We start from the raw sequence: 22,099 nt of genomic DNA on the forward strand, positions 1-22,099 counted from the left end.
AGGGCAACATGTGTACTAACTGTTAAATGAGAAACTATTTTGTTCTGTAAGCCTTCATCTAAAGTGAGAATAGCAGCACAATTGGAAGAGCGTGGTCGATGTCACTGAACTGTGTATGTAGAAATTTTTGAAATGGTGTATCTTTGGCTATGTATTTATTTTCACCAAAAATAAAAAAGAGGTTGAGAAGGGAGAGGGTTGACATGTTGTGGTGTTGTTAACCAGTCTCATAAAACAATATGTGTACTACTATTTCATGAAAAACTATTTGTTCTGGAAGCCTTCACCTGAAGTACAATTTAAAAAAATGCCGTTTGAATTTGGATCGGGATTGCATTGTATCTGTAGATCGCTCTTGGTAGAATTGACATTTTCACAATGTTGAGTCTCCTATCCATGAGCAAGATATGTTTTTTCACTTATGCAGGACTCTTTGGTTTCTTGCAGTAGTGTCTTGTAGTTTTCATTGTACAGGTCTTTGCGTCTCTGGTTAGATTTAATCCTAAGTATTTTATCTTCCTAGGGGCTATTGTAAATGGTACTGACTTGGCGATTTCCTCTTCAAAGTTCTCTTTGTTGGTGTAGAGGAATCCAACTGATTTTTGTATGTTTATCTTGTATCCTGATACTTTGCTGAAATCTTTTACTATTTCCAGTAGTTTTCTTGTGGATTCTTTGGGGTTTTCTGTGTATAAGATCATATCATCTGCAGATAGAGATACTTTTACTTCTTCCCTACCAGTTTGGATGCCCTTTATTTCTTTTTCTAGCCTAATTGCTCCGGCTGGATCTCCAGCACAATGTTTAATAAGAGTGGTGATATCGGACATCCTTGTCTGGTTCCCGTTCTCAAGGGGAATGCTTTCAGACTCTCTCGATTTAGGATGATGTTGGCTGTTGGCTTTGTATAAATGCCCTTAATTACATTGAGGAATTTCCCTTCTATTCCTATTTTGCTGAGAGTTTTTATCACGAATGGGTGTTGGACTTTGTCAAATGTCTTTTCTGCATCAATTGATAAGATCATGTGGTTCTTGACTTTTTTATTTATGTGATGGATTACATTGATTGTTTTTTCTAATGTTGAACCATCCCTGCATACCTGGGATCATGGTGAATTATCTTTTTGATATGTTGTTGAATTCTGTTAGCTAGCATTTTTTTTTGAGGATTTTTGCATCAATGTTCATAAGCGATATTGATCTGTAATTTTCTTTTTTTGTGGTGTCTTTACTTGGTGTCTTTACCTTTTGGTATCAGAGTTATGCTGGCTTCATAGAAGGAGTTTGGGAGTATTCCATCCTTTTATATGCTCTGAAATACCTTTACCAGTAGTGGTGTTAATTCTTCTCTGAAAGTTTGGTAGAATTCTCCAGTGAAACCATCCGGGCCAGGGCTTTTTTTTGTTGGGAGTTTTTTAATTACCTTTTCAATCTCTTCTTTTTTTATAGGTTTATTTAATTGTTCTACTCTGTTTGTGTTAGTTTAGGTAGGTAGTGAGTTTCTGGAAATTTGTCCATTTCCTTTAGGTTTTCAAATTTGTTAGAGTACAGTTTTTCATAGTGTTCTGTTAAGATTCTTTTAATTTCAGTTCAATCTGTTGTGCTGTCACCTGTCTCATTTCTTATATGGGTTATTTGCTTCCTCTTCTGTTTTTCTTTTGTCAGTTTGGCCAGTGGTTTATCAATTTTGCCGATCTTTTCAAAGAACTACCTTTTGGTCTTGTTAAGTCTTTCATTTGTTTTTCTATTGTCAATTTCATTTAATTCTGCTCTAATTCTTATTATTTCCTTTCTTCTGGCACCCGAGGGCTTCTTTTGCTTCTCTCTTTCTACTTGTTCAAGTTGTAGGGTTAATGTTTTGATTTTGTTTGCCCATTTTTTGATTGGGTTGTTTGTCTTCTTGTTATTAGGTTGTAGGATATATTGTTTATATCCTACATATGCTTTGTATATTCTGGATAGTACATCCTTAATGCAACAGTCTTTTTTACAACCTAATCTTGGAAGTGACATCCTATCACTTTTGCCACGTTCTCTTCATTAGAAGTCAATCACTAGATTTAGCCCCTACATGTAGAGGGGACTACACAGGGGCCTGAGTGCCAGGGGACAGGGATCATTTGGGGTTTTCTTTGAGGCCACCTGCCATGCCTCAGTTTCCTCATTTGTAAAATGGAGATAGTAATAGCACCTGTCTCATCAGGTTGCTTGAGGATCTACTGAGATGATGTATGCTAAGGTGCTAGTTTAGCTGTTGTATGGTCATCACCCTTGTTTACAGATGGAGAAACTGAGGCACAGAGCACTTATGCACCTTGGCCAGCGTCCCAGAGCCAGAGCGCACGTCCCCACATGTCCAGTGTTGCTTAAGTTCAAGATCCTTTGAGGCCCTGTGAAGGTGGGGGCTGTGGGGACACACTTTCCAGGCTGCCGGACTCTCCGGGGTGGGTCAGCCTGTTTGCTGATGTCCCAGGCCTGGCTCCCCTGTGTCTGCAGAGATCACTGAGACATAGGGAGGACAGGCAGAAAGAGGAAGGAAGACAATGGGTATGGTGTGGCGATAAGACTGGTGTGACTTCCCCAGCCGGTTTTGGGTCGTGCAAGCATGAACCATTCACCTCTGGTTCTGGTAGTGCTGTGGGACCCTGGGGAGATGCATCCTGTCTCTGAGCCTCACTGGGGACTGTGATTACTGCTTATGGGGTGGGGGCCTCGGGCTGCCCTGGAAGATGCAGAGGCCTTCCTCAGGGCCTGGGGGGCAACACCCAGGAGAGAGTGATCAAGAGTTAACCAGGCAACGCAGAGGGAGTGTGCTCTGGGTGAGTAGAACTGCACATGCAAAGGCACTGTGACAGTGGGAGCATGGCCATTGTGAGTGGCCAAGAGAAAGCCAAGCATGGTGAGATGTCGGAGGGTAGGGGCTGCATTTTGTAACACCCTGTAAACCAGCAAGAGGGGCTTGACTTTAACCTAGGGGCAGTGGTCAGGGGGGGCCCTGGCAGGCTTTTAAAGGGTCTCAGTGGAGCGTAGAGTCCTTGGGTGGCACAAACGATTAGAACCCAGCTGCTAACCGAAAAGTTGGAGGTTTGAGTCCACCCAGAGATGCCTCAGAAGAAAGGCCTGGTGATCTACTTCTGAAAAAATCAGCCATTGAAAACCTTAGGGAGTGCAGTTATACTCTGACACACACAGGGTCCCTGTGAATCAGGGTCAATGCCATGGTGACTGGTATAGGTGGAGAGTTGATTGTGAGGGTGGAAGTGGGGGCATGGAGGCCAGGGAGGGGGTGTGTGGTCCCCCAGGGCTTGGGTCAGCAGGGGAGGAGTGGCGATGGGAGCAGTAGGCCGCTTTCAAGAGACAAGGGGAGGTGCTAAGCAGAGGAGGTGGGTCCAGGGGTAGAGGTGAGAGGCCTGTTACTGTGGGAATCTTCCCAGAAGTTACCCTGCTTTGCAGAGAGGGAAGGTTGCAGAGCCTCAGTGACTCACTGGAAGCTTCTCAGTCAGTGGCAAAGGTGGGAGTGGAGCTCAGCACCTCCTCCTTAAGCCTCGGTCTGTCTTGAGGCTTCTGGGGAAGACTTGGTGGTCAGTGCTGCAGAAGCCAGGGCCTGAGTGAGTGCAGAGCAGCCCCAGTCCCTGTCGGGGATGGTAGGAGGTGGACAGGCAGCCAGGGGCAGGTGCCAGGGCAGAGGTGCAGCTCCTGATGAGGAGTCGACACAGGCTTTTGGGATCCGGAATTGGAGGTGTTGACAGGAAGATGATGAAGAGTTGGGAGGGTGTGTGTGGAGGTGCATGAGGGGATGAATATGTGGGTGTGTGCATGTGTCTGGGGTGTGAGCATGCAGACTTGGACACAGGCGTCTGTGAGCACACAGGTGTCTGGGTGTGAGCACACGGGCATGGATGAATGTGTCACTGAGCATGTAGGTGTCTGGGTGTGAGCACGTGGCATGGACATGAGTGTCTGCGTGTGAGTACATGAGTGGGTGTGAGTACGTGAGTGTGGATGCATGTGTCACTGAGCATGCGGGCGTCTGGGTGTGAGCACGTGGGCATGGACATGAGAGTCGGTGTGAGTACGTGAGTGTGGACGCATGTGTCTGGGTGTGAGCACGCAAGCGTGGATGCATGTATCTGAGGTATGAGCATGCAGAAATGGATGCATGTGTCACCGAGCACATGGGTGTCTGGGTGTGAGCAGGCAGGCATGCATGTGTCTGGGTGTGAGCAGGCAGGCATGGGCGTATGCGTCACTGAACATGGGGGCATCTGGGTGTGAGCAGGCAGGCATGGGCGTATGCGTCACTGAACATGGGGGCATCTGAGTGTGAGCACCTGTGTGTCTGGGGCAGAGCTGCCCTCAGAGGGTATGCTGTGAGACTGCAGGGGCACAGAGGGCTTTCTGGGACGGGTGAGAAATATCTATATGCTGATTGTGGGGTAGGTTGCACACGTACATTCTTGAACAGTACCTCGAGGTCTCTGTATTGTACTGTATGTGGTTTTCTTAAAAACACAAACCATGAACCCTGGGCTCTTGGCTCTCACTGTGGGAGCTGGGATCCTGGCTCAGATCAGTCTGCCTCGAGACCCCGAGCTGAGCAGGTTGTGTTTTTTGCTGTCAGGGTGGAATTCAGGTATCTGCTGGCTGTCCTACATGAGCGGCCGCTTCTGGTAGGACAGGGCGTGGGAAAGCGGGCTGGGCTGAGTCGCCCATCCGGTTAGATGACAGCGGGAAGGTGCACCCTGAGCAGGAACCCCTGGGCTATAGACAGGCAGAGGCAGGGGAGAGCCTCCCCTTATTCGGAGGATGTGAAGTCAGGCCAGAGCCCTGGAAGCTGGCTCGGGTTGGGGAAAAGGGGAATATTGAGTGTGCAGCCTGGTGCCCTGGGGGAAAGGCAGTGAAATAGGCAGTTACAGCTGGGGCCATGAGCCTGTGGAGGTCCCACAGAGGGGCAGTGTGGCAGGAAGGGGGCTTGGCCTGGAGCTGGAGAGAGACTAGGTGGGAGTTGGGGTTCAGCCAAGAGCTGAGGGAGTCCCAGGAGGGGTTACGTGGGCGTTTTGCAGAGGCCCTCCTGGCTGCGCAGAGGGCAGGTTGGAGGGTCTGCAGGCATGATGGAGGCTGGACCAGGCCACGATGAGGCCAGGAGAGAGAGGATTTGCAGGGATTCAGGAGTGAAATTGTGATTGCCTGGATATGGGAGGTCTGGCAGAGGAGTCGTCGAGGGGACTCCTGAGTCTGGAGCTGGACCTGCTTGAGGGGGTCTTGGGGTCGTGGAGGGGGCCCAGGCCACCACAGGAAGACACCCAGGCATCTCTCAGTCGAGCAGGAAGTAGAGTTAAGGTGGTGAGTGCCTCCCCTGTGGGTCCTGGGACCTCAGCCTCAGCAGCTACTTAGAGAAACTGGGTATGGAGAAAGGGAGGTGCTGGGGACTCTGCGGGCAGCCCAGAAGGCCCCCGGGGAGGGGTCATTAAGGAGAGGGCTTCCCTGGCCGCCCGGACCCAGAGCTATGCCCAGGGTGCGGCTGAGAGCCAGCAGACACCAGGAAAGGGTTCAGGTCGCATCCTGTAATTCCTGAGAGGAGTGAGGGAGGATTTCAGAGGAGGGGCTGGAAATGGGAGTTTCTTTTAACGAAATAGAAGTGTCCTGACACCTTTCAGGAACAGAACAGGGGAAGTGAGAAGCCAGTCTTGGGGGGCAGTTGAGTGGCATTGATCCCCCACCTCCAAGGTCTCCATTCCTTATAGAATAATTGGAAAGTTATGGAATGGAAGATTTTTCTGTCAATCAGTCACTTCGTACAAAGTCCAAAAACTGTCCCATTCTCATGCCGGGTAGCAGGTTTGAATGCAGCCCCCATTCTCTGCCCACCAATCTTGGCCTTGGGTCCACCACTCTGGAGCCTGTTGGAAATGAAACTGGTCACCCGGTTGGTCTGGCTGCAGGTGGTGACCTTGCTGTACCTTGGTTTCTCTGGCGTCTATGCTCTCACCACCCTTGGAGACTGTGATGTTGGTCAGTACCAACCAACCAGGGACCCTTAGAGGGGAAGGAAATCCCCCGCCCTCCCCCCCCAGTCAGGCCCTGATGCCAAAGCAGGTGGGGCTCGACCTTCCCTAGGACACGTGGCGTCCCTTCCCCGGCCTGTCCCGTTCTCCCTGGTGCTTATCTTGACCCCTCTCCACAGCCCAGACCACTTGGGAAGGACGCGGGCACCAGCTGCAGCAGAAGGCACCTCCCAAGCAGCCCATTAAATCCAGGGACTAGTTTTATGCCTCGTCAATTTGGTCTGTGCCCTGACAGCAGGTACTTTGAGAGTATTAAAACTGCCTACCAGGAGGAACTGTAGGAAGTTCAGATGCAAGATTTAAGGGGAGACCTGGCTTCCTGGGTCCCAGAGACATTCTCCTCTCATCTCTTCAGATTGAAGTTCCATGATCCACCTTCCCTATTCCAGGTTGCGATCCACCTCTCTGGATAATCTCCTGGAACGGAAAATTGGGGAGAGCGAGATTTGAAAACTGTGAAGTGCAGTGGACATTTGAGGGGCAAGTGTTACATGCTGGGTGGTGACTGGGACAACTCGTTCCTTTAAACCGAGGTCCAGCTGTGATCTCAGATGGGACCCCCGTAAATTCTACATACACTAGTCCTCATTGGTTGGGCCCTTTTTAAGGAACTAGAGAGGGACGAGAGAGCCCTTCGAGAATCCGCCCCAGCAGGCCTCTGTGCTGCCGTGGGTTAGCGATAAGGCCTTGGTGGCAGCAGCTCCAGAAGCTGGCATATGTGGGTGTAGGCGTCTCCTAGCCGTCCTCTCAACAGCATTTCTTCTCAGCCAGGACATGCAGTGGGTGGCTGTGACTGCCCTACCGGCTCCTGGTCGGCTCTGACCACCCTGCTGGCTCCTGGTCGGCATGTGCCTCCTGAGCCCCACTTGGCGCCTGGCACTGTGCCATCTCGGGCAGACTCAGCACTGGGTCAGCTCCCTGAGCCCCACTGGGACAGAGCCCTCTCCTGCCCTCACAGGAAAGCACATCAGTAGGGACAATCCGAACCCGCCCTCATTCATTGTTGTTGCTGTCAGCTGCCGTGGAGTTGGTCCCCGACGCATGGAGACCCCGTGTGCAGTGCAACAAAATGCTGTCCAGTCCTGCACTGTCCTCATGATCAGTTGTGGATTGAATCATTGGGACGCATAGGGTTTTCACTGGCTAATTTTCAGAAGTAGATCTGCAGGCACTTCTTCCTAGTTCTTCTGAATCTGGAAGCTCTGCTGAAACCTGTTCAGCATCATAGCAACATGTAAGCCTCCAGTGACAGACGGGTGGTGGCTGCGCATGAGGTGTATTGGCCGGGAATCGAACCCAGGTCTCCTGTATGGAAGGCGAGAATTCTACCACAGAACCTTTCCTCATCCATTAAAGCCTTTTAAATCACTGGCAAACTTTGTCATAAAACGACTCAGAGTGGCTTGTGGCTGATCACTGTACTAGAAATTTGAACTGTGATAGACAGCCGGGTTAGCAAACTTTTTCTGGCCAGAGAGTAAACATATTTGTGGGCCATTCTGCATCTGTCACAGCTACTCAACTCTGCCTCGAAAGCAGCCACAAACAATATGTAAGCGAATGGGCGTGGCTAAGTTCTAATCAAACTTTATTTATGGACATTGAAATGAGAATTTTATGTAGTTTTCACATATCATGAAATACTATTTTGATTTTTTTCCACCTCTTAACATGTGAAAACCCTTCGAAGCTTGTGGGCTGTGCAAAAATAGGTGCAGGCCAGATTTGGCCCACAGGCCGTAGTTTGCTGACCTCTGATGTGGAGGAAAGGAGGAGGTACTCACATAGGTGAGTTATCAGACTGCTCGTTGCCTCATTTTCCCCACTTGTGGGCGCCCTTCCTGGGCACTGTCACACACCCACGCAGCCCTCTATCCTGTCCCTTATTGCATGGCTTGCAATTGTCTCTCTCCTAGGCGTGAGCTCTGGGCAGGCAGAGGCTGGACTTCAACCTCCCGGGAACTCAATAGGGCAGAGCAGCCCTGGTGGGCAGGGTGCGTGCCCAGAAAGGGAAGTCCTCGTGAGCTGTGGGTAGCGACGACATCTCCTTTTGCTCCCCTAGGAACCTGCGCAAGGGGCCCAGTGGCGTGGCTGACGAGATCAACTTTGAGGACTTCCTGACCATCATGTCCTACTTCCGGCCCATTGACATCTCCATGGACGAGGAGCAGGTGGAGCTGTGCCGGAAGGAGAAACTGAGATGTGTGTATCCCCGAGTGCCCCTGCCGCAGCTCGCCTGGCCCACATGGGGGTGGGGAGCTGGATGGCACAGAAGTGCTGGGGATACCCCCTCCACCACCCCTCGTGCTTAGCATGGCCCCAGTTTGCAGCACCAGGTGGTCCCCCTCCTCCTGAGTTCCCCCACATTGTCCTTGTCATGAGCATTGCTGAGCAGTTCATGGTTTTCGGAGACCTGAGGTATAGAAGGGGGTATGGGGTGATGTGGTTCACACAGACCTCAGTTCAAATCCGGCCCTTCCACTTAGTGGCTGTGTGGCCTTGAGGCCGAGCCTCCAAGTCCTTGCCTAGAATGTGGATGTGTGACAATGGACATGCAGCGTGCTTCTGAGGGTCTGATGGGGTCTCACACAGCCTGGCTGGTCTGAGCCTGGCGCACAGTAGGTGCTCCCTGAAAGCCAGTTCTCTCCACTGGGTCCTTCCTGAGCTGGCAGCACGGCTCACAGACGAGACAGCCTGTGGGGTCATATCGGCCCTGGCCACGCCGGCGCTGGTTCCCTTGGTGCCTGATCATGTTGGACTGTGATCCCAGCCCCAGGCGGTGGCCCACGTCACACACACACCCCCACCCCCCCCACCCGCGCCACGGCCTTTCCCATAACATCTCCCTGCCCTGCCCCAAGGCTTAGCCTCATCATCAGGAGAATGTAAAAGAGGGGGAGAAGATCAGCTGTATTTAGCTCTGGAATGTGTCCTTGGGGGCTGGTGGGAATGGCCGTCCTATGAGGCTCCGGCCCAGCTTCTCTTCTGCTCCTGAGGGCCAGATCAGGGTCGCTGGGGCTGTGGCATCGTGGCCGACTCGGTGGACAGACTCCAGTCCAGTCCCTGGGTCCCCCTGGTGGGGTGGCCGTGGGCAGACACCTTCAGTCCCGAGAGCTTCAGCAGCTCCGCCTGGGGGTGGGGCTCAGGGCAGCCCTGGTCTCAGGGTGCACAGGGGCGGGCAGCTTGGCCCCCTGCCGTAGTGCCAGTGCAGAGAGCTGGGGGAGCTGGGGCCTGGGGCTCCCTGAGGCCAGGCTAAGGTGTGGGGGGCACCTCCCTTCGACTCTGGCCTGTGTTGGGTCATGGGCCGAGGGTCACTGGAATGTCAGGAAGGAGCCACGTGGGTGTTGCTAAGAGTGATGTAACCAGGGTAGGGCTAATGCCCCTGCCTGCCGGGTAGTGGCTCAGACCAGCGGGGCTCCGGCATGTGGGCAGCTGGGTCCGTCATCATTCCACCAGGCCGCGATGGCCAGCCGCCCTGCAGGGTCTGTCGGGAGTGACAGTTTGCGAACAATGTGGAGTCGGCTTGGTATTCGTTCTCTCACGTCATACACGCTCCCTGTGTCAGGTGATCGCTGGGTCCTAACTCCACTGGCTTTGGCTCTCTGAATGCTTGCAGCTGCACCAATACTGTAGTTATTCTGGTTTACAGAAGGGGAAACTGAGGCCCGAGGTTGCCCAGATAGGAAGTGGTCAGTCTGGCCTCATGGCCTGGGCCCTCAGACCCTATGGCTTTGGCACTTGGGGCTTGTTATTCGGGTCTTGTGCTCCATTTGCTAGAGATTCTTGTGGGGGGGGGGGATGGTGGCTGTGGAGGAAGGTAGGGGGAGCAGAGGGACTGGGCCAACCCTCCTGTGCAGGGCTGGGGGTGGGGGGAGGGCAGGGTGTGTGGCCAGTCGCTGGGCCCATCCTGACCGAGCCCCCTCTCTCCCCACCCCCCAGTTCTATTCCACATGTATGACTCAGACAGCGACGGCCGGATCACCCTGGAAGAATATCGAAATGTAAAGTATGCTCCCTCACCTGCCCTGGCTCCTGGCGCCCCCCCAACCCCGTCGACTTGGTGGAGGCCCAAGTTCCTGGTTGGTCTCTGCCCCCCCCCACCCCTCAGGTGGTCGAGGAGCTGCTCTCAGGAAACCCCCACATTGAGAAGGAGTCTGCTCGCTCCATTGCAGATGGGGCCATGATGGAGGCGGCCAGCATCTGTGTGGGCCAGATGGTGAGCGCTCCCTCCAGGGTGGGAGGGAGAAGGGTAGATGGACGGGGGGTGGGTGTTTACACAGGCATCGCTGCAGGCTGGCTGTGTGCCCCCTCTCATGTAATCGTCATCACCAGCTTTTGGGGAATCACTGTTGTTATCCCCACTTACAGACAAGAACACTGAGGCACTGTGAGGGTAGAGGTTGTGCCCGGCACTTAGCTAGTAAGTGGTGGAGCCAGGATGGAGGCTGAGGTCTTTCCTGCACAGACATCATCTCCACACCATGTCTGGACCCTAGTGTTAGTTAGCGTTTATCCCTGGAGTGCAGACGGCCTTCAGGGAAATGGCCCCCATCCTCTTGCTAGGCTAGGCTGTCTAGATCCTCACTTCACAGATGAGACCAAGGCTGGGGGTGAAGGGAGGTGTCCTGGTGCACAGCTGGGGTGGCGAGCCGGTCTGTGTGCCTCTGAGGCTGGTCTTAGACCTGGCTCTGCCCAAGTCGTTCTGCTTATGGAGATAGGGCAAGAATCCCCACTACCCGCTGCACAGAGCAGGGCCGCTCCGGACAAGTTCGCCTCCCTCACACCCTGCCTGCCTCATACCCTGCCTTTCATGGCTGCATCCGGCCTGTGCTCAAACTCTGTGCCTTCCTCTTCCCTCTGGGACCTGGAGACGGAACAGCGGGCTTGAATCCAAGAATTCACCCTCCCATGTCCACCTCAGCTCTACCTGCTAGCTCAGGTGCTGCCTTACCCTTCGTGGAGTGTGTTTCCAGAAGGTCTGTGGGGGCAAGGGCCACGAGTGTCCTGCTCACCAGTTTCATGGGGCCTGGCATGGAACAGGGTGCAGAAACCTCTTCTGCTGCTTTTCCATCCACTGGGCACCAGTAAACCCCAGGGGAGCCATGTGAGCAGGGAGTCAGTGTTGGGGCCCTGGCATTTAGGCGAGGCCTCCCAGAGCCTAGGGGAGAAGCTCACAGAGAGCACTCGGGACAGTGCCGGACCCTGGTCAACGTACAGTGTACATTAAATTTAAGTAATTTATTTACTAACAAGTGGCTCAGATGGGGATTTTGGGCCTAGGACAGGGTCAGATCCTGGCCTAGGGCCCGGCCAAGAGCTGGTACGGGGGCCCCAGAATACAGGGGCTCAGCCTTCAGGCTGCGTACACTGTGGAGGGTGAAAGGTCACCTAGCTGACCCCAAAAGAGATGTGTGAGGATCAGGCTAGAGCCCCGAGGCCAAGATGGGCTGGAGGGGCCTTTCCAAGGTGTAACCACTGGCCAAGGCAGGAGGCCTGAGGTAGAGCTGTGTTGGGGACAGTGGGTGGCCGGGACCAGGAAACACATGGACATGCAGTGACGTATTGAGGCTTGTCAGGGCCACATTAGTGTAGCAACGGCCATGCCAGTTCCTAGAATGATAGTTTTGGCCTTGTTGGTGAACAAGTAGACGAGGGCCAGATCGTTCTCTGTTGTGGAGGGCTGTCCTGGGCATTGTAGGGTGTTGAGCAGCATCCCTGGCCTCTGCCTACTTGATTCCACTAGCACACCCCAAGCTGTGACAGCCAGAAAGTCCCCAGACATTGCACACTGTCCCCAGGGGGCAAAGTCACCCCTGGTTAAGAACCACTGAACTAGAGGGTCACAGAAATAAATGGTAAGCGATAATTCACACTTGGACCACATTAGCGGCTGCCACTAGACCGTGCTTTCTGTGGGTGGGTGCCCACAACAGCCCTGAGGCCAGCACTGTGGTCGCGTGCCCCATGCCACTGCGTTGATCCCCAAGGAGGCTGCGGGCAGGCAGGGTCGCCATGTGCCCCCTGCTGTGGGCTGACCACATAACACGCAGGCAAGGTGCTAAGCACTTCACGTGCCTGTTTCACAGATTTTTATCTTCATTTTACTGGTAGGGAAACTGAGGCTGAGAGCACAGGAAGAATTTCAGGGACTTGTTTTCTGTCCTGGGCGAGATGGACTCACCCTGAAGGGCCAGGTCCAGCCCTGACACAGTGGCCGGAGCCCACAGGGACCCACAATGGCATCTCGATGGCCTTTGCTCACTGACTCTCCCACCTCTTCTGTGAATTTAACCTGGCTGCTTCTCCAGGCACTTTATGGCTTTGTGAGGTTCACCGCAGCCTGGAGCAGGGCTGCGTTCATGCTGGGACCTGTGTGTGCCTGGGCCGTCACTCAGGCCCTGACGGCAGGCCTGGGCCTGTCTCCAGAGGCAAGGGGCTGTGGTCATTTTATTGACTATATTTTATCTGTCTGGTTCTCAGGCCCACAGGGAGGCATCTGGCTTTGGTGAGACCGCTCCACTCAGCAGATTAACTGCTGCAGAAGAAGGCCGGTGACCTCAGTGGGGAGAGCAGGGATCCCCTGCCGGGCGACCAAGCCACACTCCTGCTTGATTTAATTAAGCGCTTGTCTAAACGGCCCCCCTTCCCTCTCCAGTTGGAAGTGGTGACCATTTTCTTAATTTGCTGTAGTAAAATCGTTGGCAGCTGGCAGCTGCTGATCTCCATAAAACCCACACCACCTTGGAAGCTGCAGTATTTCAGGAGCCGGTGCCTGGCTTCCTGGGTGTGTGTCTTGCTCCCTATGTGGGTCCTGTATGTCCCCGCATCCACCTACACATCCTGTAGCTGAGATGGGCCCACGGAGCCAGAGGGGCCAGCAGCTGTGACGCTGAAAGCTCACGAACCCCTTTCTTTACTTGTGGGTCCTGTGTGTGCCGCTAAGGTGTTTTCTCAGGTAAACATGGGCCGGACAAACACAGCACGCGGTTAGTGCACAGCGCGCGCAAGGGGGCCAGAAGCCACAGCAGTTCAGTACCACCTGCCTCTGAGGACACTTACCATTGCTGACTGTGCCGCCTGCCAGAGACAGGCGATCCGTCGTCCTGCTGTAATGGACCTCCAGAGCCAGTTACTGACTTGGGCGGGGAAGCTTTTAGCTGCTTTCTCTGCGGACGTCGTCTGGCTGCTAGAGGACGGGCAGGGCCAGGGGTCCTTTGCTGGGATTTCAGCCAGGGGACTTTCCCCCCCAGTCCCCTCCACCCTCCTCCTTCCACCGTGTGGCCCCCTCCAGCCCTGGTTTTGGGCCAGTGGGGCCTTGTCTATAATTAGTTCTCTCGGCTGCCCTGGGAATGTGGGGTTTCCCAGCAGGGAACACGCGGGCATTGCTCCCTGTGTCCACGGATGGGAAGAGCAAGGCGAGAGGAGCCCTCTGGGATGGGGCCGGCCTGGGCCATCCAAGAGCTAGCTGTTTTTATTAACAACAACAACAACAAAATCAGGAGTTTGGTTTTTCTGTTTAAAAAACATATATGAGACAGAATAGAATTTCTTGAAGAATCCAGACTTGCTGGACCTATTGAGGCTGGAGGAGTCCCTGAGACTATGGGCCTGAGTTGCTTTTCAAACCTTGAACTGTAACTATCCCCTGATGTCACCTTTAAACTAATTAATAGTTTAGCCCAAAAAGGAACGATTGTCACCCTTGAGTATTGCATTAAAAAAAAAAAGATCTACGTAAGACCAAACGGTCAACAGCTATTTTAAAAAGTAGGTGAGAAGGTTGGAGTGGGAGCAGGGAGTTTAAGTAAATGGAAGTAGAACAGCTGGAACAGAAATAACACGAATGTTGACAGCAATGTGAAGAATGTAACCAGTGTCACTGCTCATGATGTTTAGAAACCGAGGAATGGTAGTAGATCTTGCTGTGTATATTTTCACCAAAAATAAGATTAAGTGTTGAAGAAAAAAAGTATAAGAAACCAAAAGGGGTGCAGAATCCTGCCGCCAGCACATCCCTACACAGACCTGGAGCCACTCCACTGCTCACCAGCTGGACAGGCACCTTCAATGCCCCTTAGTGTCCTCATCTGTGAAATGGGAGCAAGAACAGGACCCGGCTCCTGGGGCAGTTAGGAGGTCTGCGTAAGCTAACACTGAATGTTAATGACGACATTCGTAAAGCGCTCTGGACATGCTTGTCACAGTGAACACTTGGAGAACGCCTACAGTTACTTTCTTCAATGACCATCGTGAAAAACGTCAGTGGGGTCCCCGAAGTGAGTCTCTCCCTGCCCTTCCCCCACCCGTGCCCATACATATAAATGTATGTCTTTTACTTTTTATTGAAACAGAATGGGATTTAACTCGTGGCCTTTCCTTTTCTGCATACCTGACCCCACATCCCCACGCAGACGGTGGTGGTGTGATGAGTAGCATGTGGAAACACTCGCACGCACACAGGGCCTGCAGATGTCGTTCGGCTCCGTGGTCTTTGATTCTGTGCCTAGATCTTGGAGCCTCTTCCATACCAGCACGTACGGATCGACCTTAGGGCCGTGTGGTCATCAGTAGCACGAATGAGCAAGATGTATTGAGACCATCTCCTATGGATGGACACTTAGGATGTCAGCTGTGCTTTTACTGTCACACAGGGTGCTTGCAGGGCTGACATTTTCAAAGACTTTGTTGTGCCTGAGCCTGAGAGTTGCAGTTTAAGGGATGGGACCCCCCCTTATCGTCACATGGGGTTCCCATGTGCCAAAGCAGGAGAGACCGAGTTGGAGACTGGCTCTACCAAGCAGATTGGGCAGGGAGGGGCTCCTGAGAAAGGCCGAGCTCACCTTGTGTCCACACTCCGGCCCTTATCATGGTGACTTACTGGACTGGGAAGGGTGGGTGGCCTGGCCAGCCCCTTTATCCTTTCACCCCTTTCCCCAGTGCCCTGAGAGCTTAGATTAGCCTAGAACTAGTTCTTATCGGAGTCCCTGGGTGGTGCAAATGGTTAAGTGCTTGGCTGCCATCTAGAAGATTGGAGGTTCAAGTCCACCCAGAGGTACCTCGGAAGAAAGGCTTGGCAGGCTACTTCTGAAAAGTCAGCCATTGAAAACCCTGTGGAGCACCGTTCTACTCTGACACACAGGAGGTCACCATGAGTCAGAGTCGACTCACTTGTAGTTCTTATTACTGCAGGAGGGTCGAGGCAGGACCGTGAAAATGGCAGGAGGGGCCTTTGGTGGCCAGGCTGCTGGACACTGGCAGTGTGTGGCGGGCAGTGTGGGGAAGAAGAGCCTCTGTGCTTCCCTGGTCACCCTCTATCTTCCCTTTCCACCTTGATCCACTGACACTGGCTGGGTGTTGAGGCTGGGGGCATGGTGAGGGGAGGGTGTGCACCTGAGTCCCATGTTGCTGACGCTCTGGGTGGGCCACACCCAGCTCTCTGTCCACCCTCTAGCCAGCGAGTGAGGACGGGAGTTCAAGCTCACTGACCTGTGTGCTGGTGGCAAACAATCCAGAATGACCTCCCTCTGATGCTGCCTGAAGAGTCCCAGCCGTCTGCCTCTGGGTGTTGGGGGGTAGGGGGTGAAGGGGAGGGTCTGGCTGACGTCCAGCGAGGACCTGGGGTTGCTCACTTCTGTCCTGTGCTCTCGTCCCCAGGAGCCAGACCAGGTGTACGAGGGGATCACCTTCGAGGACTTCCTGAAGGTGGGTGACCCGGGGGGAGGGAGGAGGGCGCAGGGCTGAGGGAGAGCCGCTGGTCAGGGGGACGGGAATCTCGGCGGGAAGGGGTTGGAGCTTCAGCATGGCCTTTGAAACAGTTTAAACTGGTTGTAGTCATTTTTACTGGAAAGGTAATATCAATACATGGCTAGAACAAATGAAGTAGTACCAACATTATACAGTGAAAACCAGTTTCTTTCCCACCCAGCACCCTGGTCCCGTCTCAGGAGCAGCCTGGGCGACAGTTGGTACACACAGTCTGCCCCTGCTTGCCTCCCTTGCTGTGACTTGTGGATCGTTTAATGTCTCCCGATGTGAATGTCCATTTTCAAAATGGCTGCACACTCTCCCCTGCCCCCCAACTGACTATCTGGCCCCAGTAGAGGACACTATCTGGGTCTCTGCTGTTACAGATCCAGCTCAAATTTGGGAATGCGGCCGCTCGCCACTGCTGTGAGGGCCAAGAGTCCACTCTGCTCTCTGCTGGGCACTTGGGCCCTGACTGTCCCAATAACAGTGTCCCCAAGCCTTTGTCAGGACTTGATCAAGACAAGGAAGTTGGGGAGAAGCTGTTCCCACAGGAGAGCAGGACAGAGCGTGGGTCTTGATCCAGCTTGAGGAACTCAGGCAATCAGGCCTCACTCACCCTCCGTGGAGGAGGACAGGTGGGCCCATGCCCACAGTGGGCCGGGGACTTCAGCTGGGCACAGCCCTGTGGAGCCAAGGCCCAGCGGCTCGGGCTGAGCTCTGCTCGAGTTGGCACCATCACTAGGCAGGTCACCAGCAAACGGATGAAGGAGTGGTGGGGGGCAGGGGGTGGCGCAGACCCTGTGCCCTGAGGGAAAGGCTGGACCGGGACTGTTGGCAGGACGTGGGCCACCTCCTTCATGCCATGCAGCCACCCCTGCTTCAGGGCTGGGCAAGGAGAGGAAAGAGAAGCTGTTTGTACCAGAAGGTCACTCTGGCTGTTGTGGGGCCTGCTGTCTGGGAAAGTGATGCATCTGGGGAAAGAGAATTAGGCGACAGGAGATTGGGGGAGGCGGAGGAGGAAGGGATTTCTTCTTTAAGCCAGAGATGGGATGGCATGCTTTTTTGCCTCAAGAACCAGCTTTCTTCCCCGGAAGGCTGGCCTCCCGCTGCCACCCCTCTAGGCAGACCTGGAGTCCCCAGTCTGCCACTAACATGGTGCAACCTGGGAAAAGCATTTAATCTCTGAGCCTCAGTTTCCTCATTTGTCAGATGTGGGCAGTCGTGCCCTATCTCCAGTGATGCATCTTCCCCTCCCCGGCCCAGGCACCTTGTCGGTCTCAGGGCTGACATGACCGTGGGTCTCCTTGAGGTGGGAGATGGAGCTGTGGCTCAGGCCCCCGACCACAGCCATCAGTGTGTTGAAGTTCTGAGTGCCCCAAGCCTGGTCCTGGCACCCTTGCCCTCTCCTTCTCTGGAGCCCCCCGACGCTGCATCCGTGGAGGCCGTACTGCCCACCTAGCATTTAGCAGAAACCGCTCTGGGTGGCTGCCCTGGGCGTCCAGGTATCTCCTTGGGAACATGCTGCCCCCCAACAAGGGAAGCAGACGTGCTCTCCTCGTGTCCCCCAGCCAGCAGAGCGAGGCTCTGAGGCTCGCGTGCAGGAGACCAGCAGGCGCCTGGGAGCCTCAGGCGAGCAGCATGATGTGATGGGGGCAAGAAGTGCCCGGAGGCCTCCCTGTCACCTGGGTGCCAATGAGGCACTGACTCCCTCATTCCAGCCTCCTGGCTGTCCCGAGAGACTGAGTGACAGCTAGAGCCTTTGAAGTTCTTGCCTGAGCAGAGACTGTGAAGTCACCACCCACCATGCGGCTTGTTCCTGCCCACCCCCCAACCCCTCCGTGGTGTCTTGGGCCCTCTGTTGCAAAGAAGCTGGCAACAGTACAGTCGTGGGAGTGACAGGGGTCTCATAATGTGGGTAGAAGAGTCCCGTAGCCTAGCTATGCGCTAGGGCCCTGGCCAGGGTGGACTGCACCAGTACCAGGTACGTGACCATGGACGTGGCCTTTGAGGAGAAATCACCTTTCCTGGGTGTGAGCTTTTCTGCCTAGAATATGGGTGATCACTTATCCCAGGGAGGTTGTGAAGACCAAACCCTCAGAGCCTTTACGTTGATGACCACAGCCTAATGGAACCTCACATGTGCACAGCCCTCCCCTGGAAATTCCATTGAGTGCGCAACGTTGGGTGGAGTGGGCAGCACAGGTGGTGGGTTCCCCCTTTTTACTGATAGAAACGGGGTGGTTAACGAGGCCAAATCGTTTGCATGAACACCACAGAGCCTGAAGTGGTTGGTGGGGTTCCAGTGACTTTTCCAGCTCCGAACTCAGATTCAGTATTTACTAATAACTCGCTGTGACAGTCTCACAAAGAACCCAAATGTTAGTGCCAAAGTAACCAGCAAACAAAACCCAGGTGGAAATGTTTCTTCCTCACCTAGCTCAGTCTTGTAACACAATCCTCGGTGTTCACCTGCCCAGAAGGTCTTGGCCAGTGAGTCGGGGAGGAGGATGGGTGGTGGTAGGCAACTGGGGACCTGGGCCTGGTCAGGTGTGGGTGGCCGCGGGCGGCCTCTGATGCCACCCTGTCCTGTTCCAGATCTGGCAGGGGATTGACATAGAGACCAAGATGCACGTCCGCTTCCTGAACATGGAGACCATGGCCCTTTGCCACTGACCCGCCGCCACCATGATCACTGCACTTTGCAATGGGGATGCTCCCCGTGTGGCCTTGAGCAGCTGTGGCCGCGGGCTGGCGGGCAGCCTTCTGCTGCGGCTCCTGTAAACCAGCACCTGCTTGTCCACTTGCTGGTTTGCGCCGTGTTCCTGTAGGGTATGGTAGGGGGGACTCTGCTGTTTTTACCTCTAATAAAATATGGGTTTGTTAATGAGCATGGAGTCCCTGTCTGTTCCTCAGTCCGGCGAGTGGCCTGGCTATTTGGTGGAGCCCGACTGCATGTGCAGAGCATGGCGTGGCTGGTTTGGAAGACAAGGATTTTTCCCCCCCTTTTTTGTTTATTTCTGGTGTTTTGGGGTTTATTTTGGGTTTATTTGGGAGTGTCTGGTGCTTTCCTTGCATAAATGCTGGAGGTTCATCTGCCTTGTTAGTCTCAGCAGTGAGATAAAGAACGGCAGCTACACCCAGGCCAGCAGACCACAGGGCCTCCTGGAGGGGCCAGGCTGGGTGTGAGGCTTCTTCTGACCACGTGTTAATACGGGAGGAGGAAGCTCATCCTGCACCAGGCGCAGCGATTTGTGAGCTCACTCATGGGGAAATGGGGGCTGAGTCTGGACCCTGGCTCCTAACCACGGCGGTCTGCTCGGCTGGGTCTCGGGCGCTCTCTCTGGCAGGACAGGGCTGCAGCAGGGCCCGCAGCTCTGCCATCTGTCTGCCTACAGCGTAAAAAGCAGCGGTAGAGGCCGAGCACGGCAGGGGAGGCTCATCACTTGGAGTTCCAAGCGTCTGCCCAGGTAAGTGTCTCCAACAACTCCCTGTGTCCTCTTCTGAAGCAGAGATGGGCGGGGGGCAAGGAAACAGGCTGTGCACCTTGGTTGATGCGGCCCGTGAGTCTACAAGGGCCCGTGCGGGTGAGGCTGGTATAGCTGAAACACTGGCGGTGAGCCACGTGTAGCTTCTAAGGTGACCTGCTGGACAGTTATTTCTGACTGTCCCGTGTGGCTGGTGGACGGCAGTGGGTGTTCAGTGGACCCAGTGTTGCCATCATCATGGCTGGATGCTAGTATTTTCTAGGCGGCATTCTGGTAGTTGCATTTATGGTACACTCGGCTCCTTTTCTTGACGCTGGCTGGGAGGCAGCACTCTAGCTTTCCCAGAATGTCCTCTTGATAACTAGCAAGTACTGTTGTTATTTGCAGTCTTGAATTTGTAATTCATAGTTTTAATCAGTGTGTGCTTCATTTTATTATTTCTAAAACAACAGGTTACATACTGGGTTCAGCATTTCAAAGGCGCAGAAAGGCATACCTTGGAATCTCTGTCTGGCTCCTGCCCCTGGCCACCCAGTCTCCCTTCTCAGAAGCAACCGCGTTAACCCCTTTCGAAGACGCGTTTGAGAACTGCTTTATATGGATATTGTTGTTGGCAGCCGTCATCAAGTCCGCCCTCCTCATGGCAAACCCCGTGTACAACCAGATCAGACCATTGTGCTCCATAGGGTTTTCACTGGCTGAAATCTTTTGGATGTAGTTTGCCAGGCCTTTCTTCTGAGGCACCACTGAGTGGGTTGGAACTGCCAATCTTTTGGTTAGTAGCTGAGGGCAAACCGTTTGAGCCACCCAAGGATCTTTTTTCACGTGTATGTAAGCAAAGTATATACATAAACGTTCTTATTTTTCCCTATGTTTCATAAATGGTTGGAGCACTGGTGGTGCTGTGGTTAAGAGCTTGGCTGCTAACCAAAAGGTTGGCAGTTCGAATCCACTAGCTGCTCCTTGGAAACCCTATGAGCCAGTCCTGCTCTGTCCTGTAGGGTTGCTATGAGTTGGAACCGACTCGATGGCAATGGGTTTTGTTTTGTTTTTTCATAAGTGGTAAATGCTTATGTTTGAAATACCTGCTTTGTAGGTTTCAGCTGGGAACTTCAGATGAGCGGAAAAGGCCCAGGAGCAGCTTGACCTGAGCGACCTTCCTACTTGAGCGGTTATTTTGGTGCAGCCCCTAAGCCTAACCTCCCCAACACTGTTCTAGCCACAATGACTCGTGGTTACAGCTGAAAACAGTGAGTTGGGGGGCACTGTAGGTGCGGACACCAACCACTGCCCTGGTGCTGCCCTGGCCTGCTCGCAGTGGTGACCCCTGGGCAGTGTGAACAGCTGCTCTGAGTAAGCCTGCTCACAGTAGTGACCGCAGGCAGTGTGAACAGCTGCTGTGAATGGCCTGCTTGCAGTGGTGACCGCTGGGCAGTGTGAACAGCTGCTGTGAATGAGCCTGCTCACAGTGCTGACCCCCAGTCAGTGTGAACAGCTGCTGTGAATGAGCCTGCTCACAGTGCTGACCCCCGGGCAGTGTGAACAGCTGCTGTGAGTGAGCCTGCTCGCAGCGCTGACCCCCGGGCAGTGTGAACAGCTGCTGTGAGTGGGCCTGCTCGCAGCGCTGACCCCCGGGCAGTGTGAACAGCTGCTGTGAGTGAGCCTGCTCGCAGCGCTGACCCCCGGGCAGTGTGAACAGCTGCTGTGAGTGAGCCTGCTCGCAGCGCTGACCCCCGGGCAGTATGAACAGCTGCTGTGAGTGAGCCTGCTCACAGTGGTGACCCCCGGGCAGTGTGAACAGCTGCTGTGAGGGAGCTTGCTCGCAGCGCTGGCCCCCAGTCAGTGTGAACAGCTGCTGTGAGTGGGCCTGCTCACAGTGCTGACCCCCGGGCAGTTTGAACAGCTGCTGGGAGCCTGATCCCTCTGCCTGGCGCAGGGATGCCTGGGCCACCAGAACGACACCCGCCCCCGCGCTGTCCGCCCACCGTGGTGAGCAGAGCTGGGCAGCGGTAGGCACAGGGGCAGAAACACCACCGTGTGCACGTTTCTAAGGCTCTGCTGTTGGAAGATGCTCTCCCGTGAGCTCTCTCAGCACTTCTGCCCCAAAGCGAGGTGCCTGAGGTGCTTGTAGGTGTTACATGGATAAATGTTTACTCTAACAGTTATATTCTTGTTTTAATATGTGTAAGAGAAAACATCACTTCGTATCACATTAGTGGGGCCATGGAGTGTTGCTTTGTTATCTGCCATAGAGTCAGCCCGACTCGTGGCAACCCCATCTACAACAGAACGAAACACTGTCTGGTCCTGTGCTATCCCTGTGATTGGCTGCGGATCAGACTCTTGTGATTTTTCAGTGGCTGATTTTCAGAAGTAGATTACCAGGCCTTTCTTCCTAGTCTGTCTTAGTCTGGAAGCGCCGCTGAAACCTGTTCCGCATCTTAGCAACACATAAGCCTCCACTGACAGACGGGTGATGGCTGCGCGTGCTTAGTATGAGATTAAAGTAGGTATTTAAATTTAAAACACAAAGCGGCAAGGTGAGGTAAGAGAAATATTGGTACACAGCATAGAAAGCTTGTGGTGGTGATTAAACACCTTTGTCACCTGGTTGACATGCACAGCCTCTGAGGTGGGTGTTACACATTTGTTTTACAGATGAGAAAACTGAGGCTGAGAGGGTCTTGCCCGGGGTCTCCTATAAGCAAGCGCATGGCAGAATGGACTGGACTAGAGTGGGAACCATCCCAGACCCCGCCTCCGCCCCAGGCTCCTCCGCACACTCTCAAGGCTGGGCCTC

At 53.9% G+C, this 22,099-nt stretch overlaps 1 protein-coding gene across 6 annotated transcripts in view; it reads left to right on the forward strand.

Annotated features, from left to right (window-relative positions):
* The window catches only part of TESC (tescalcin), a 71,849-nt gene extending 52,940 nt beyond the window's left edge, over nt 1–18,909 (forward strand). Inside the window, exons 4-8 of one of the 6 annotated variants that reach the window (XR_002824527.1) lie at nt 8,130–8,269; nt 10,007–10,073; nt 10,176–10,283; nt 15,722–15,769; nt 18,410–18,501. Coding sequence is in view for 5 of the 6 variants with exons in the window: in XM_023733776.1 (XP_023589544.1) it covers nt 8,130–8,269; nt 10,007–10,068; nt 10,176–10,283; nt 15,722–15,769; nt 18,410–18,487 (436 nt within the window). In the remaining variant the exon portion in view is untranslated. Of the gene's footprint in view, nt 1–8,129; nt 8,270–10,006; nt 10,074–10,175; nt 10,284–15,721; nt 15,770–18,409 lie in introns of all 6 variants that reach the window. The other 5 variants (XM_023733776.1, XM_004379041.2, XM_023733775.1 and 2 more) reach the window with 5 other exon arrangements.
* Nucleotides 18,910–22,099: the final 3,190 nt, after the last annotated feature.

Source organism: Trichechus manatus, unplaced genomic scaffold (assembly GCF_000243295.1).
Source record: "Trichechus manatus latirostris isolate Lorelei unplaced genomic scaffold, TriManLat1.0 scaffold00061, whole genome shotgun sequence".
NCBI lineage: Eukaryota > Metazoa > Chordata > Mammalia > Sirenia > Trichechidae > Trichechus > Trichechus manatus.